Below are 18970 nucleotides of genomic sequence, written 5' to 3'. Positions count from 1 at the left end.
ATTTTTTTAATATGGACTACCAAATCCCTGGAGCTGTTAGATTTTGATGAATTAGTGGCAACTAAATGACGATGGGTCTTTATGCAAAGATCACCAGTCTGGGAAGCTATGAGAATTCCAAGTGCGCTTATAATACTGGTCCATTCACAATGAGGTACAGCTTTAATAAAATTTGTCTGAGCAGCTATTACTAATTAATATTCAGAAACATTAGTGCACATTATGCAAGTTCAAATATTCATTTTCATAAATCAGCAGCAAAATATTTAAAAGCTGAAGACTTTGACATCTGAGTTTTTAAGTCTGTTAGTTACACTAAATCAGAAAAGAATATCACTACCTATAGCTACTTACTACAGGTGAAGGCATGGCCTGTGTTGCATTTGAATCAGCTTTTGCCACCTAAATTATATAAACTACAATAGGTAGAATATGACTCAAAAATCATGAAAACAGCCTCATTCACCCAAATATCTACCTCTAGTTGAACACTTGAGTGGAATGGTTATGAAGAAATGTAAAGTACCAAGTGTGGAGAGTGTGAAGAAGTCAATGTTTCAGGTCGTAATCTTTTTTATTTAGAGATACAGTACAGTAACAGTTTCTTATGGTTGGTGTACCAACCCATGTGACCAATTAACCTACTAACTCATTTAGCAGAAGCAGTTCTGTTAAAAGGCCACTGAACTCTTAACTTCTTTCTCTCCACCAATATTGCCTGGGCAGCTGAGTAATTTGACCATTTCACTTCAGATTGCACCATCCCTAGAATTTTCACCTTTTGAAGAAAAGTTTGAAGCTTCTATATTCCAGAACTATTTATTCTTCATGCTCTGTAGCAAACAAATACAAGTTTCTGCCGTTGCTGGAATTTCAGAGGAAGACACACACACACACACACACACACACACACACACACACACACACACACACACACACACACACACACACACACACACACACACACACCACTCACTCACTCACTCACTCACTCACTCACTCACTCACTCACTCACTCACTCACTCACTCACTCACTCACTCACTCAATGCTGGAGGAACTTAGCAGGTTAGGTAGTATCGATGGAGAGGAATAAACAGTCCTCAGCCCATAATGTTGACTGATATGCTGCCTGCTGGGTTCTTTCAGCTTTTTGTGTGAGCTGTAGGTGGAAGATTTCAATAACACAGAAACCAGACAAAATGTACTACTAAGTGGTTAACTGTTGCAATTAGAAAAATAAATATCATCATTTTTTCTGCATTAAGCAATATTTTAAAAATTGTTGACAAGGAATGTGTGTCACAAACATTCAGTAATTAATCTTTACCAGATTCATTAATAGCTTTGCATATTTCATTGAAAGAACTTCAGAATGCCTTTGATTCCCTCATAACACAAGGACATCTGTTCACAATGGAAAACTGCAATTGTTTTCAGATCAAGATCATCAAAATCTTATCTTCTAATTCTACAGTCATTATCCCCTAATTCTACTACAACTGAAAATCAGATCATTTGTGTTTCTGCTTTCTGCAGGTGAAGACGTAACTCTACATGTCACCTTTCCTCCATCAGTTCTCACTTCTCCAATAAGTTCACACAAAACATACACTTATGAATATTAAACTGAACATTTACCAGATTTTGTCCATTACTAAAATATGATAACCAGTCTCATAAAATCGAACCTAATAGTTTATTAGATAATCCATTTGCTAATCTATAAAACACATTTTCTATATGGAATCTGCGTTATCAATTCATATACAGTAACAGCAGGTAGATGTGACAGTCATGCTTATCTGAGACATACCTACAACTACATTTCTTAATCGTCAGTGTTTTCCATTTGCCATGGCAAATGTTTAAGAACTCAGTTAAATAAACCAATTTCATTTGCATTTTCATGAAGAAATGACAAACTAATTCATACTCTAAATGGGATAAGGAAAATTATACTATGGACTACATGCACACCTGAAATCAACTTCAATCTTCGCTCTGCTATTTACATCAATACATAAAGTGAACAGAATAAACCCTTCCTGGAATCTGTTGGGAAGTTAGGGGTGGGGAGAGGGGGAGGTGGTTCCTTAATATTGGTTTGCTCATTATTCTCAATTAATGATATATCCCAAGAATAACAAAACATTTTAAGGATGTGTATTCATCGATTTGCTCCGTGTGTGTGTGTGTGTGTGTGTGTGTGTGTCTCTCTCTCTCTCTCTCTCTCTCCAAAAGTTGCCAGATTCAAATTCTTCAATATGCATCTGTGTGAAGGCAGTTCCAGCTTACTTCTCCCGGCAAGTTGCTGTAAAGATTGAAAGGTAGACTATCTTCGGGAAGGCAAATAGTTCTTGAATGTCCATGGGTAAGTGTGATTTCTAGAAAACAAATTTTTAAACGTTACTGTATTTGAGGGCCTAACACTAACAAGAAAATCAAATATTATAAAGTAACTATTGGGGTGAGTGCTGAAGATTCTGTTGCCCATACCATGTCAGGGTTAAGTATTTTGCCTTGGAGCTCGAGAAATTGGAGAAGAAGTTGAAAGATAGAATTTTTGTGATGTACCTGGGAATCAATGACATTGATAGGGCTAAGGTATTGATATTGGCTTATTATTATCACATGTACTGAAATAGAGTGAAAAGCTTGTCTTGAATACTGCTTGTACAGATCAAATCATTACACAGAGCATTGAGCTAGAACAGGGTAAAACAATAGCAATGCAGAATAAAGGGTGAAAGCTACAGAGAAAGTGTTGTGCAGGTAAATGATAAAGTGCAAGATAATTGTGAGACCAAGAGTCCATTTTATTGTAGAAGAGTTCCATTCAAGTTTAGTAACAGAAGCTGTCTTTGAGACTTGTGATCTGTGCTTTCAGGCTTTTGTATCTTCTGCTTGATGGGAGGGGGGAAAAGAGAGAATGTTTGGGGTGGATGGAGTATTTGATTAAGCTGACTGGGTCCAGAACTATTGCAGTTTCTTCATGTCACGGGCAGAACAGCTGCTGTACCAAGCTGTTATGCATCCAGGTAGAATGCAGCAATAAAAATGAGCAAGGATTGAGGGAATATTCCAAATTTCTTTATCCTCTATGTCTGAGGAGACAAATAAACTAATTATATAAAATTAACAGTCGATGTTTCATCTGATGAAAGTTCTTGAACTGAATCAACAGTTTATTCCTCTCCATAGATGCTCTTGACTTGCCAAGTTCCTCCAGCATTTTGCATGTGTTACTCTGGATCGCCAGTATCTGCAAAATCTCTTGAGTTTATAAAATTATAAGAGGCATTGATAAGATCGATGGTCAGCATCTATGTCCCAGAGTGTAAATGTTAAATACCAGAGGGCAGAGACTTAAGGTCATGGGGAAAGTTTAAAAGAGATTTATGAAGCATGCTTTCCTCCCCATACAGGGTGTGGCGTTTACCTGGAACATCCTGCCAGGGGAAGTGGAGGAAGCAGGGGTAGCATGATAGCTTAGTGGTTAGTGTAATGCTGATTGAAGTTCAATTCCAGTTATTGTCGGTCAGGGGTTTGTACATTCTCCCCAAGACCAGGTGTGCTTCCACCATGTACTCCAGTTCTCTCCCACATTCCAAAGACGTATGGTTCGGGGTAGTGGGTTGTCGCAGGCTACGTTGGTATTGGAAAGATGGTGACACTGTGGATTGCCCCCAGCACAATCCTCTCTGATTTGATTTGTTTCAAATGACACATTTCACTCTATGTTTTGATGTACATGTGACAAATAAAGTGATCTTTTATTGATTCTATTATTGATTACGCCCACAAGAAAATGAAACTCAGGGTTGTAATTGTGATGTATATGTACTTTGATAATGAATTTGCTTTGAACTTTAAACTTCAAATCTTAAAATACTGGAAGAACTCAGCTGGTCAGGCAGCATCTATGGAAATGAGTAAACTGTCAACCTAATGAGCCTTGGCCATAGATGCTGTCTGACTTGTTGAGTTGCTCGAGCTCTAGGAGCGCTCAGCAAGTCCAGTGACAGATGTGAAAAGAGAAGTGGAGTTTGTGGTTTTGTACAACCGACTGAGCACAGAGTTGGGATCCTGAAGCTGACTTTACCTATCATGTTCATTGTCTCTTTAACCACTGTGGCTCTAAATGATCAATATGTAGTAGAGATGAAACTCTTCCATTGTATAACATGAAAAAGAAAATTGATCATTCTTGCACTATGATGGTACAATAAACTGTTTGGAATTCTATGGGAAATCCGGATTTTCCCATTTTGGTACAGGTAGCAGATGGGTGATGATAATTTGTCTATCAGGAAGGGAGAGAGCATAATTAGGATTATAGTCTTCTCAGGTACAAGGATGGGGCCTGTCCTGAACCCAGCTATTGTTGTGAGTGCTGCAGGATAGGTAGTGCCAGTTCCACACAGTGACGCCAGGACAAGGGTTGTCCTGATCTGAATCCAGACATTTTCTAAGAGCATAGACTTGATCCTCCCTGATAAGTGAAGGATGAATCTAAATCATGAATTTTGAGGAGAGTGGATTTCTGGGTGGTGATATGGCGCTGGTCTTTGGTGATCGAAGCAGGAGTGGATCATGGTGGGGGTGAAGGTGTGGGTCATCACTGTGAGGGGAACAGGGCTGGAGGTGGATGTGTAATTGCAGGGTTGCAGTATAAAGTGTGATTGTGGGAGAGTTGAAGGTAGTTGCGATTGTACATGTGGACTCTTTGTATCACAAAGCAGCAGAAGCAGTGACTGTGTGGCCATTGGTAAATGTTATGTCTGCATCAAGGACCTCCACCATCCAGGCCATGCTCTGTTATCACTATTACCATCAGGAAGGAGGTACAGGAGCCTTAGGACCCACACCACCAGGTTCAGGAAAAGTTATTACCCTTCAATCATCAGGCTCCTGAACCAGCGTGGATAAATCCACTCACCACAACTCTGAACTGATTCCACAACCTAGACTCACTTTCAAGGACTCTACAACACATATTCTCAGCTCTATTTAATTGTTTTTAAAAATTTATTTTGCACTTTGGTCTTTTGTCAGTCTTTATTTTACTATAGTTTTCAAAAATTCTATCTTGTTTCATTATTTTGCTGTAAATGCCTGCAGGAAATGAATCACAAGGTAGAATATGGTGACGTATGTACTTTGACAATGAATTGACTTTGATGTGTATGGGGATCTGCTTTCTGTACCTGCAGACATTATTGGATTGTCACCTATCTCTCCTGTGCTAGTCCTTGCCTCCCAGCACTGGGCAAACCCAGCTAGGAAATAATCAGCCAAAATTGCAAACACAAATTTGTACAAATTACAAGTCTGAGGCAGCATGCCTCCATAAAATATCTAATGATCTGTCTGGACACTCAGCTCAAGTCTAACTGGAAATAAGTTCATTTGAAGTGTATCCAGTCAAAGTGGGATATTTTTAACCTGTAGCTGACCCAAAGCTGTTTGTTCTTGAGTGTTAGAAGTATTTCTGCTGGTGTAAAAACTCACCTGTTAACAGTGTTAAGGATGTCATAATAACCATTTTCAATAAGAACTTCTTCGATTATCATCTATACGTGAAACAAACAAAAATGTTAGCAAACGAGAAAATCTGCAGATGCTGGAAATCCAAGCAACACACACAAAATGCTGGAGGAGCTCAGCAGGTCAGGCAGCATCAATGGAAAAGAGTACAGACGATGTTTCAGCAGGACTGGGAAAAAAGATAAGGAGTAGATTTAAAAGGTGGGGGGAGGGAGTGACACAACGTGATAGGTGAAACTGGGAGGGGAGGGGTGAGAAGAGCTGGGAAGTTGATTGGTGAAAGAGATACAGGGCTAGAGAAAGGGGAATCTAATAGGAGAGGAAATAAAATGGGTGGCCACTGGGAGATGCCACTTCGTCTGGCAGACAACAGAGGTATGGTGACACTCATCTGTGAGTCTGTTGGGGTAATTTACTGTATCTGGTGCTCCCGGTGTGACCTCCTGAATATTGGTGAGACCCAATGTAGATTGGGAGACCGCTTCGCTGAGCACCTACGCTCCATCTGCCAGAAGAAGCGGGATCTCCCAGTGGCCACCCATTTTAATTTCACTTCCCATTCCCTTTCCAATATGTCAGTCCATGGCCTCCCCTATTGTTGCAATGAGGCCACACTCAGGTTGGAGGAACAACACTTCGTAATCCGTCTGGGTAGCCTCCAACCTGATGGTATGAACATCGCTTTCTCGAAGTTCCACCAATACCCCCACCCTCTCCTTCATCATTCCCCATCCCTTTTCCCTCTCTCATCTTATTTCCTTGCCTGCCCATTACCTCCCTCTGGTGTTCCTCCTACCCCCCTTTTCTTTCTTCCATGGCCTTCTGTCCTCTCCTATTAGATTCCCTCATCTCCAACCCTGTATTTCTTTCACCAATCAACTTTCCATATTTTTACTTCACCCATCCCCGTCCTGGTTTCACCTGTCACCTTGTGTTTCTCCCTCCCCTCCCCCCACCTTTAAAAAATGTCAGCAAGCAATTTAATTCCTTACCTTTCAAATACTAGAAGTAAATATTAGCAAAATAGTTTTTGCTTAAGGTTGGCATGATAATGTAGTGGTTAGAGCAGTCGTTTCATCAACTGGAGTGGGATTCCTATCACTGTAAGGAATCTGTATGTTCTCCCTGTGACTGTGTGTGTTTCCTCCAGGTACTCTGGTGTCATCCCACACTCCAGAGTTGGAGCTGGTAAGTTGTGGCCAGGCTATGTTGCTGTTGGAAGCAAGGCAACACTTGCAGGCTGCCCCCAGCACAATCCTCGCTGACTTTATTTGACACAAGCCACACATTTCATTGTATATTTCGATGTACATGTCAAATAAAGATTCTTTCTACTGATTAACGGAACAGTGACTGATTTCATGACCCCATGTGTACAGGATAGAATCCAATATGGTAATGGATCATATTTATCTATCAAAACATTAGGCGTGGTAGTATAGTGGTTAGCCTAACTCTATTTAAGTGTAGTGACCTGGGTTTGATTCCCACTGCTGACTATAAGGAGTTTATACGTTCCCCCCCACCAATCCAAAGACATACAGGATAGTAGTTTAATTGGGCCATATGCATGTAACTGGGTTGTCTGTGCTTGTTGAGCTGGAAGGACATATTACCAAGCTGCATCTTTAAATATAAAAAGCAAAACTGGATGTGGTCTCACTACTTTCAAACATGCTACATGTTTAAATGTCATTAAAGTTAAACATAGTTAAACATGTAACTGGTGAAACACTGACCTGCATCTGTTCATAGGTTATTCCCTCTTCATATTCATAGCTGTAGGTGTTCACTGGAGTCAGATTGGAAGGAAGAACAATGATACTAACATGATGGACCAGCAAGTAAATACAGAGAGTAATATAACTAGTGTGCAATTAACTAACACGCACCAGATGTTAAGTTAGAGGTAAAATTGTAACAAACAAGGCACTGGAAGTTTCATGAAATGTGTTGTTTTGTGGCAGCAATACAGTGCAATACATAAAAAACTAATTTACAATAAGAAATGTATAACAAATTAAATTAAATAAGTAGTGCAAAAGGAGATCTAAAATAGTGAGGTTGTGTTCATAGGTTAGTTCATTGTCTGTTCAGGAATCTGATGGTGGAAGTGAAGAAGCCGTTCCTAAAGCATTGAGCGTCTGTCTTCGGGTTCCTGGACCTCCTCTCTGATGGTAGTAATAAGCAGAGAGCATGTCCTGGGTGGTGTGGGTTGTTAATGATGGATGCTACATTTTTGAGGTAACTTTGCTACCAAAGACATGGGCTTGCTCGGATAAGTGCAGCTCCCACGACATTAAAAACAAACCCACTTGATGGTCTCCTATCCACCACAATAACTATTTTTCTACCATTGCCACATACACAATCCTCGGAATACACTGCAATTACTCTTCTCGTTATGTTTTGTGGGTTAGGGGAAGAGTTGATTAATGATTGTTACCTGCTCTATCTCCAGGGAATGCTGCACTCTCCCTGGACATTTGATGCATTAAATTGCAATCTGCTGTCACAATGTTCAGTTCAATAAGTTCAGGGGATCCTTGAAGAAGCTGTCATTACAAAATATTTTTAGAAAGTTCATGAAATCTGCTTATGATGTGATTTTGATAACCAAGTATTTCTGTAAAATCCCAGAATGGCATGAAAAAATGGTCAATTGAAAAAAAAATACAAGGTAACTAAAAATACTACTTATTAAAAGTTATTTTTCTGCAATACTTCAATAGTATTTAGAAATTCACTGTAGTAACAGATTGAATCTATTTCACATTACACAAAATTTAATCTTTTGCACAGTAGTAATTTGGTCAAAGGTTTCTTGACCTATACTTTGTTAAATTATCCTCAATATACCCTTCACCTTGCAGATGCCTGTGGTTCAGAAGTATATCTGAAATTTCAAAATATTTAATTTCCAAATTTTTCATCACCATTTTAACTGTTATGACAACAGACCTTTTTAAGTTCTGCTTTCAAGTTGCAAGGATTGCTTAGTGGACTGAACAATGACTTCTTAAACCTCTCAATTACACTTCTCCGAAAGTTGTGATGCAAAGTCGGTGGAAGCTGTAGTGGGGGGGGGGGGGGGGTAGGGGATGGTAGTGGGGAAAGGAGAATTGAATTTAAAACATAAAAGCTTTCAGTTATTTCATTAATTTAGAGAAACATCTGTATAGCTTCTCCACATTTAGCAATTGTTTTATATTATAAAACATATTATGGCCTTAATTATTTGAAAAGCATTGAATACAGTAGATCATATAAGGCACCTTGTATTACAAAATGGTTTAACCCATGTAACATCATTATGCATGTGATGTGAAACTACAGGATAGATGGTTGGTTAACCCCATCAATTTATATCTGTTGGTAACAGAAGATTCAAGATAATTTGTCCATGAATAGTTCTAATCTATTAAGGCTTTTAAAAAACTTTCCTATATGACTTTTTTTTGACAAGATATTGTTATCATAATTCTTTTTCCAATTCAGGCACCAGAATTAAAAAATCCAAACAAGAAAAAAAACCATGAAGAGATCCATTTTTCTGCTTATGATGTGGTGAATTGTGTTTTGGTAGGCTCAAGTGATGGATCATTAAATCAACTCTGTTAACTGCTACACTACTGTGCTGCCCTTTTGACAACCTTCCTCACTATCCACAGCTCCGCCACTCCCATGCTATCTGCAAACTTATTAATCAGTCCACTTACATTTTTGTCCAGGTCATTAAATCTCAAATATCAGAGGATCCAGCAGTGTCACTTTGGAACACCAGTGATTACGGGCCTCAGTTAGAATAACAACCTTCCATCACTACCCTCTATCTTCTGTGGCCATCCAGTTTACCAGGTCCCCATGAATTCTATGTTTCTTAATCTTCTGGATCAGCGTACCATGGGGCTCTTGCCAAATGCTTTATGGAAGTAGACAACATCCACTGACCTATCCCATCAACCATCTTTTCCACCTGCTCAAAAACAGTAGATCCAGTTTGTTTTCCACACAAATGCTGACTATCCATAAAAGATTGTTGATTTTCCAGACATTAGTATATCCTATCCCTAACACTCCAACAATTTCCCTATCACTGATGTAAGACTCACCAGCCTATCATTTCTTGATTTGAATTTATTGCCATGTTTAAACAAAGGAACAACATTAGCTGTCCTCCAACCCTCAGTACCTTCCCCATGGCTACAGAGGATACAGAGATCTCTGTTAAGACACCAGTAATTTCCTTTTTTGTTTCTTATATTGCTGGGATAGATTGGCCCTGAGGTCTTATCCACCTTAATGTTCATCAGATTGCTCAGCTCCTCATCCTCCTTGATATCAACGTGCTCCAGATTTTCTGCATACCCCTCCCTGATCTTGTTATTCTCCACGGCTTCTCCTTGGTAAGTACTGATAACAAAGGACTCATTTAGTATCTCACCCATTTCCACTGTCTCTGGGCATAACTTCCCTCCTTTGTCCCTGACTGGTCCCAGCTACCCTCTTGTAAATCATGTAGCATGGAAAGAAGTCTTTCAGGCCAACCAGGGTGCCATTTGCCCGTGTTTGGTTTTACACTCTCCAACGTTCCTATCCATGTACATGTCCAGATGTCTTTTAAACATTTTAATTGTACTTACCTAGACACTTGCTCTGGCAGTTTATTCTACAAACCCTCTGCATAGTAAATCAAGCCCATCATATCCCCTTTAAATTTTCCCACCTACCTTAAATCTATGCCTTCTAGTTTTGGACTCCCCTTTCCTGGGGAAAAAGACTGTTACCATCCACCTGAGGTATGGTTACCCCTCAGTCTCCTAAACTCCAGCCTGTCCAGACTCTCCTTAAGTCACCAGCCATCCAATCCAGTCAGCCTCCTAGTGAATCTTTTCTATACCTTTCCAGCTTATGACATCTTCCAATAGGAACGTGACTCAAACTGCACAGAATCCTCCAAGTACAGTCGCACTGATGTCTTGTACAGCTGTAACACGGCATATCAACTCTTGTACTCAGTGCCCTGACCGATGAAGGGAACCACGCTAAACACCTTCTTCACAACCCTGTCTACCTGTGTTGGGACTTCAAAGAATGAGCTGGTTGTATGATCTCGACCCAAAACATTGACTGTGCGTTCATTTCCATAGATGCTGCCTGACATGCTGAGTTCCTCCAGCATTTTGTGTGTATTGCTAAAGGTCTCCCTGTTCTACAACACACTCTGGGGCCCTGCCATTTACTGTGCAAATTTAACTTCCCAAAATACAACACTTCGCAGTTGTCCGGGTTTAATTCTATCTGCCATTTCTTGGCCAACTTTCCCAGTTGATCCAAATCCTGTTGGAATTTTAGATAACCTTCTTCAGTGTCCACTACACCACTACCTGTATTTCATCCAAATTGTTAATATATATGATAAACAACAGGGGACCTAGCACTGGAATCTGCGGCAAACTACTAATACAGGCCCCTGATCTTCAAAATGGTCGGGGCAGCAGAGTACCGTAATGGTTAGCACAACATTTTACAGTACCAATGACCTGGGTTCATTTCCTGCCTCTGTTTGTATCTTCTTCCATGACTGCATGGGTTTGGTCCAGGTGCTTGGGTTTCCTCCCACATTCCAAAGATGTACTAGTTAGGTTAATTGGTCATCTCATGATTAGGCTAGGTTTAAACTGGGGGTTGCTGGGTGACATGGCTTGAAGGGCTTGGAAAGGTCCATTCTGCACTGTATCTCAATAAATAAACAATAAAAAATCATCTACTACCACCTTCTAACTCCTTCCAGAAAACCTATTAACTAGCTCCTACCACTAAATACATTTTAGCCCCTTCCCCTAACTTTCTGTACGGATTGCTCCCTCCGCAACTCTCTTGTCCATTCGTCCCTCCCCACTAATCTCCCTCCAGCTGCTTATCCCTACAAGCAGCATAGTTGCAACACCTGCCCATTCACCTCCTCCCTCACCACCATTTAGGGCCCCAGGTGAGGTAACACTTCACCTGTGAATCTGCTGGGGTTGTCTATTGGGTCCACTGGTCCTGATGCGGTCCCCTCTACATTGGTGAGACCCGTCATAAACTAGGGGACTGCTTCATCGAGCACCTCTGCACCATCCACCACAAGTTGGACTTACTGATGGTCAGACATTTTAGTTCCAATTCCCATTCCGATGTGTCGATCCATGACCTCCTCCTGTGCAAAGATGAGGCCACCCTCAGGGTGGAGGAACAACATGTTGTGTTCCGTCTGGGTACCCTCCAGCCTGATAAAATGAATATTGATTTCTCCTTCCGGTGAACAAATTCCACCCCTCCCCCCAATTCCCCACTCTGACCTCTCACTTCTTCTCACCAGACTATCACTTCCCCTGGGTCCCCTCCTTCCCTTTCTCCTATTGTCCACTCTCTTCTTCTATCAGATACTTGTCTTTATCTGGCTTCATCTATCATCTTCCAACTAGCCTCTTTCCCCTTCCCTGTCTTTTCATTGTGACATATTTCCCCTTCTTTCTCAGTCCTGAAGAAGGATCTTGGCCTGAAACGTCAATTGTTTACTCTTTCCCATAGATGCTTCCTAACCTGCTGAGTTCCTCTAACATTTTGTGTGTGTTGCTTTGGATTTCCAGCATCTGCAGAATTTCTCATGTTTGTAATTAACTAGCTCTCGCTGGAATTCCATTAGATCTAATCTTACCGACTAGTTTACCATGGGGGATCTTGTCAAATGCCTTGCTAAATTCCACTGTATACAAGATCTAAAGTCACCACGATTCACACTATGCTGCATGTGGAACTTCTTGGCTGAGGAAAGGATGTGTAACTACAATATTCTCTGCCCATTGCACAGTGGTCCATTGGGTTTCATAGAACATTAATCCTAATCCTCCCTCATGCTACACAAAATCAAACTTTTAGCAGGGGCCTCAGTATTGTCAATGATTCCTCCCATTCGTCCAACAATCTCTTTGACCCCCTACCATCAGGCAGGAGGTACCATAGCATTAAGACAAGGACTGTTAAGATGGGAAATAGCTTCTTCTCCCAATCTGTAAGACGACTGAACTCCCTTCCACCACCCAGATCTCATCATATATGAAGCACCGGTATTATACTGTTTACTTTTTAACTTGTGTCGTAAATTATTTCTTGATTTATTTGTGCTAATATTACTTTATGTGCTGTGTATGAGTTATACAATATCCATTCTACACGGATTGTGGAGTAGCACAATCTCATTGTCTTGAGTAATGACAATAAAGTTCTATTCTATCCTATTATACAAGGTGTTGTGCACCTTGGTCTGGAGGAATGTTGGTTCATTTGGCAGTATATGTTGAATGTCAATAAACTTGAACTTGAAATCAGTGCAATGATTTTAAGTACCGGGATGCATTGCTTAAAAGATTGCATTTGAAATTTCTTTCAGCCAGTGTAGTTTTTGCAGAAGGCCAAGGATTTGCATTGCTTATGCATACAGAACAGAAGTTTAAATACAATTATCATACAATGCTAACAGAACACACATTTTAAATTGTAGTTTATACTCCAGGTTATTGTTTGTCTATGAAGGGTACAAATTTCTGTCCTGATGCATTACTAATCACACAGAGAGAAAGCTAAGCGATTTAGAAGATAAATACCTGGGTTTCACATTGTATATTTGAAATTAAAACTGAAAGGATTTAAATGCAACAGGGTGTAATAAATAACAGAACAAATCAAACCAAACGCATACCTGTGTGATATATATGATCTTGTGCAGCTGAATGAGAATCTGTTGGATTGGGTCACTGATTTGTCGTACTTTCCGTTGAGACACTGCTATTCCTGCAGATGCTATGGGTGAGAATCCCAAAATAAGGTACAGTAATTCCAAGTAGAAAGAGTGTGATTAAATGATGGGAAAACTACGAGAGTAGTATCCATAAGTAATTGAGAGATAATAGTACAAAAGAACTGATATGGTTAGAGAAAGACATAGTAAATTACATGGAAAGTAATACCTTAGCTTTATATTTTGAAGACTAGTTTTAAAGGCTGCAGGAGTTGTATGTGTCCAGGACAAATAAATGGGTAGGAAAAAATTATTGTGGACACTATGTACCCTGCAAATTCCCTTTTCCAAAAGTTCTCTTCTGGAAAGCTCTATACAGCTATTAAAACAAAAAAACTTCACACCATCTTAGAAGTATCTTCCCCTAGGTGGTTAATCTAGTCATTCATTGTAGTTATCCCCCTATCCCCTCTATCTATTACCCCCGTCACTATACTGCACTGTATACACTTTTTATAAAGCTGTTTACATTGTAAATACATGCTGGTTTTTACCTATGCAAATTTTATTCCATATCTGTAATTTAAACTCTAACCTATTTTACATAATTCTTAATTCTTTATAATTGTTGAATGTTGTTTTTATTGCACGTCGTGCCCTAACACACCACAGCAAATTCCCAATACATGTAAATGTACACGGCAAATAAAGTTGATCCTTTAAACTGTGATATTATACAATAAACTGTTGCCAATGAATTACAAATAATGTCCCAATCCTACTCATGAAGACTGATTGATATAGAAAAATTGAAAATATGTCATCCATGCCATTGAAAGTTTAAACCCGTGATTGTGGTTGAACCTTCTACCAACCAACAAATGTAGGAACTGCATCACGCACAATACTTTAGGGCTCTGCTTTCCATGGTTTGCTTGCTTTACAGTGCTGCATTAATGGAATCATTCCACTGTAACCACAGAGTTAACCATTTTAATTCTGAGCTTATCTGAATATATTCTGCATTGTTTGAAATGAAGAACTGAGATTAGAGGGACTCCTGCAAATCTTTTATCCTTTGCTATTTCAACCATGTTCATTGCTAATAAACTTTGCTCATTTTCTAAATTCTGAATTTGATGTGTTTATTTCTATGGTATCAAATTAATTTAATATTGCTTTTAAATTTTACCACTTAGGTTCAAACTGGAGATGTTTTGGTATTATTGTACTCAGTGGTACCCACTCTTTTGTACCCTGAAGCCAATTTATATATTCCTAGGTCTTGCCCTGAATCAATCCACACAGCTTTAAGCCACTTATATTATAGTGTATTGTATGGAGTTTCCTTAAACCATTTTAATCTGAATATGTCTTTTGTATAATTCTCATAAACATTAAATGCCTTTGAATGTTATCTTTTGTTTCTAGTCTATACTTTTTCCTATCAGTTTCTCTTGGCTATAATTTCACATAACTACCATGGTCCTTAAGTCTTCGCAGCACTACATCAGGTAGACTATGACACTGCCACCCTGAGCTTATGGAATTTCCTGTTCTCTTCGAGCATGCTCTGATGCCAACTGAAGGTATTGGTAGAAATAAGCCTAGTTGTAGGAGATCTAAACAAGTAAGACAAAGAAAAGACCAATTCATCTCAGCAAGTATTGAAAACCATAGCATTAAATGATTGCTTTGTAATAATTATGCCTTCAAACAAAACCTAAGATACCTGGTCTAGACTTGGTATTTGAATGCCTTGTCTTTCTTCCAGGTCTGTAAAACAAAACCATGGTCAAAGTAAAACAAACATTAGAACATTAAATAAAAGCAACTAGTTCACTTGACTGTCTTTATCATTCTGATTATTAACTAGAGAGGTACAGTCTGACTACCAACTAGATGATGAACAAAGCCATTATATCTATTTACTTGAAGATTAACTCTGCAGGGGAGAATTATTTACCCTTTGTTTGAATTGAGTCTTACATTGAGTATTTCAGGTTTTTTCCAATGTTAATAGCTTATTCAAAATTAGGACAATTTACCAATTGGAAGTTTAGTACAACCTAGCATTGAATTTGTGTGTAGTTTTTCATTGATTCTATTGTATTTCTTTTTTCTACTGTGAATGCCCGCAAGAAAATGTATCTCAGGGTAGGTTATGGTGACACATACATACTTTGATAATAAATTGACTTTGAACTTCTAGTGCTGCTGCACGTCTCGCAGGCCCATACAATAACACAATGTTTGACTCTCAGGACTGGGAATATAAATTAAGATGACAAGCAGTTCTGTGTTAGAGGTATGGTGTGTTAAATGAGACTTGTTACTTTTAAATTTGAAATTGATATTCAGAGATTTTATGTTAATAAGTGATATTAAGAGAAATCAGCAGAGTTGATAGCTGCATTATGATTTTTGGTCACTGAAAAGAGATATTGTACCTACCTGCATTTTTTTTTAATTTTTAGAAATGACTGTATTAATTGCTTGCTCCAAGTGAGGTCATGTAGCACGAAATAATGATCTACCAAGTCCATGCAAATCATTAAACACTTCTCTATAATAATCCCATTTTCCAACATTTGGCCCTTCGTCTTCAGTTGTTTATCTAAGCAATATTTCAATGTTGTCAGAGTCTCTGCCTACATAATTTCTCTGAGCAGTGCATTCCAGCATTTTCTGGGTGAAAATATTTCTTCCTCACTCTCCTCCAATATGCATTCCCTGACAATAGCCTCTTATGTTGTTAGATATCCACTGATTTTGTTCTACGAACATTTAGATTTTTAAATTTTGTTATTATAACCTCACAATTATGTTCAAGAACAGCTGCTTCCCTTCAACCATTTGGTCTCGAACCAAAGTTCAAAGTACACTTATTATCAAGGTATGTATATATTACACAACCTTGAGATTTGTCTCCTAACAGGCAACTGTGAAACAACGGCACCCAAAAAAAGATATATTTTATACATATATGTAAAAAGACTGGCCAACACCCAACGTGCAGAGAATAAAAACCACACCATGCCCATAAAAAAAAGAATAAATAACCAATAAAAAAGACTGTCGAATACCCAATTTCCAATGAAAATAAACTCAGGCAAACAGTAACTGCAAGCAAATAGTGTTTCTGAACTTGTCTACAAAGAAGATCCCATAGTTCAGCGCAAAGCCAAGAAAATGTCATGGATCAGTGATCTAAACCAGTTCGTATCTCACCTTGGCCCCAATACCTTGACCTTTTCAGTCTGGCCCGGCGCTTAACTATCTGTCCGAACATTGGGTTCCGCCGCTTTGTGCAGCAAAGTGAACCAGTCTGCCGCTTGCCTTGGGCCCTGGCACCCTGACCGTTTCAATGAGGCCCACCACTTAAATCTCCATCCCAACAATGGGTTCTGCCACTTGGATATGCAAAACTTCACCACCTTGATTTGGCCTGTACATTTTTGTCCGAACATCATGTTCAGTCATATTAATATGCACTGTGACCATGGCTTTGATTTGGCCTGTCCTTGATCTTTCATGTTCTTCCATGCTCTTGGCAAAGGGCCCGCCACCTTGCCTTGCCGGAGTTCTGCCACATCGAATTGTCTCCATGTTCAAAAGAAAGTTACAGATTACTTGCAATGATTGTTTGCCAGAAAAAGTATGGTTAACAAAGTATTTAGTTGCTATCCTTGTTGTTAGTCACCAGCCAGAAGTTGCTGAGGTTCACCACCAACATCTTAAACTGTAAGATCTTAAACCGTGTGACTATCAAAGAGTTTCTTAAATACTCCTAATGCATCTGTCTTTACCATTACCTCTGGCAGATACCTACCACTTTCTGTATAAAAAAGCTTACTCGTAAAACTTATCTCTTTCCCTCAATCATCTTATACTTTCCCTCAATCATCTTAAAGTTATGCTCCCTGGTATTAGCTATTTTTGCTCCAAGAAAAAGTCTCTGGCTATCCACTCTATCTATGCCTCTTATGTGTATCAAATGGTTGTTTTTTGGTCGTGTAGTGGGTAGTGCTTGTCATTCTCACTTTCAGCTTTTGCCACGGGCTAGAAAAGGAGAGCTGAATTTCTAAGTCTCCTACGCCAGCACATAGGCCCTCCAACAACAGGCCTCATGTAGTCCCCCCTTGCTGGTGACACACGGAAATTGAATTCCTTTTGGACTCAGGCTGAACTACTGAGGACGGGGAGAAGGTCTGGTCCCTGCACATGTAGCATGCAGGCCCACTGGTGCGTGGACCGCCCTGGTGCTCATGAATGCTCAACAATCTCCTCCCTCGCTTCCCATAGTAGCCTTACATAAGTCTGCATCTGCAAAGAATTGGAAACAGTCAGCAAGTCAGGCACAGTATTGTTGGAGAGAGACACACATAGTTAAGGTTTCCAGTCAATGACTCTTCATTGGACTCAGAATGTTTGATCTCATCTAATAATAGAAGCCGCAGCATTGTATTCCTCTCATTTTTCATCACGTGTTTGTGGCCATTCTTTATTTCTTCACTACGGCTGGGAAACTTGGCAAAAATAAATACTCTTCATTCTCAATTGAAAAGAATTGAATGGAACGTCTTAACAAAGGAAGACATCATAACGTACTTCACTGATTGTAATTGAATAAGAATGGGCAGCAACCTGAACAAAGGAGATTTTAGGAGGAAGAGTGATTAAAAGCTTTGTCAAAAAGGACAGTCTCAAGGAGGTGTATGAGGAAATTTGGTATGTTACCGTAAGCTGCAGCAAATTTCTACAGATGTACCATGGAGAAAATTCTGACTGGCTGCATCACCATCTGGTAAGGAGGCATCACTGCACGGAGGATTGTAAACTCAGTCAGCTCCATCATGGGCACTAGCCTCCCCACCATCACTGACATTTTCAAAAGGCAATGTTTCAAAAACGTGGCACCCATCATAAAAGGCCTGCACAATCTCTGACATGCCCTCCTCTCATTACTACCATCAAAGGAAAACACAGTCAAAGTTTTAGAAACAGCTTCTCCCCTCTGCCAACAGATTTCTGAATGGTCCGTAAACACTACCATACTATTTTGCTCTCTTTTTGCATTACTTATTTATTTGTAGGTATGTCCTATTGTAACTTATAGCAAATTTTACACTGTACTGCTGCTGTAAAACAAATCTCAAACTTACAGTACTGTGCAAATCTGTTAAGCACATAGATACAGCTAAAATGCCTAAGACTTTTGCACAGTACTACAGAAATTTTATGTATTGCACTGTACTGCTGCCGAAAAAAAATCAGATTTCATGATATAAGTGAATGACGATTAACCTGATATGGGTCTCTATTGTGGACCGACAGTGGGAAGGGGGCAGGGAGAGGGGAATCATGGTTGGGAAAAGGGAAAGGGAGAGGGGAGGGAGTGGAAAACACCAGATAGACATTCTCTAATGACCAATAAACTAATTGTTTGGAATCAAATGATCTTGCCTGGTGTGTCAGGGCTGGGTGCATCTGCATCTGGGCGCCCCTTACCCCAGGCATTCCTTCTCTGCCACCTGTCCCATACCCCTCCCGCAGTGCTGCACCCTCACCATTCCCAACATATAAAGTATATAGCTAGGGTGTCTCAGACTTTTGCACAGTAATGTATATTAATGTT

At 39.6% G+C, this 18970-nt stretch overlaps 1 protein-coding gene across 3 annotated transcripts in view; it reads right to left on the bottom strand.

Annotated features, from left to right (window-relative positions):
- Positions 1-975: 975 nt before the first annotated feature.
- The window catches only part of nek10 (NIMA-related kinase 10), a 103424-nt gene continuing 85429 nt past the window's right edge, over positions 976-18970 (bottom strand). For all 3 annotated transcript variants that reach the window (XM_073024523.1, XM_073024524.1, XM_073024526.1), the window contains 7 exons: positions 15065-15108; positions 13294-13394; positions 8511-8621; positions 7996-8104; positions 7289-7341; positions 5514-5575; positions 976-2386 (listed from right to left, as the gene is read on the bottom strand). In XM_073024523.1, coding sequence (XP_072880624.1) covers positions 2335-2386; positions 5514-5575; positions 7289-7341; positions 7996-8104; positions 8511-8621; positions 13294-13394; positions 15065-15108 — 532 coding nt within the window. In that variant the 3' untranslated portion in view covers positions 976-2334. The remainder of the gene's footprint in view (positions 2387-5513; positions 5576-7288; positions 7342-7995; positions 8105-8510; positions 8622-13293; positions 13395-15064; positions 15109-18970) is intronic.

Source organism: Hemitrygon akajei, chromosome 20 (assembly GCF_048418815.1).
Source record: "Hemitrygon akajei chromosome 20, sHemAka1.3, whole genome shotgun sequence".
NCBI lineage: Eukaryota > Metazoa > Chordata > Chondrichthyes > Myliobatiformes > Dasyatidae > Hemitrygon > Hemitrygon akajei.
The sequence above is the reverse complement of the archived record's forward strand: the minus strand, read 5'-3'. Positions and strand labels throughout refer to the sequence as shown.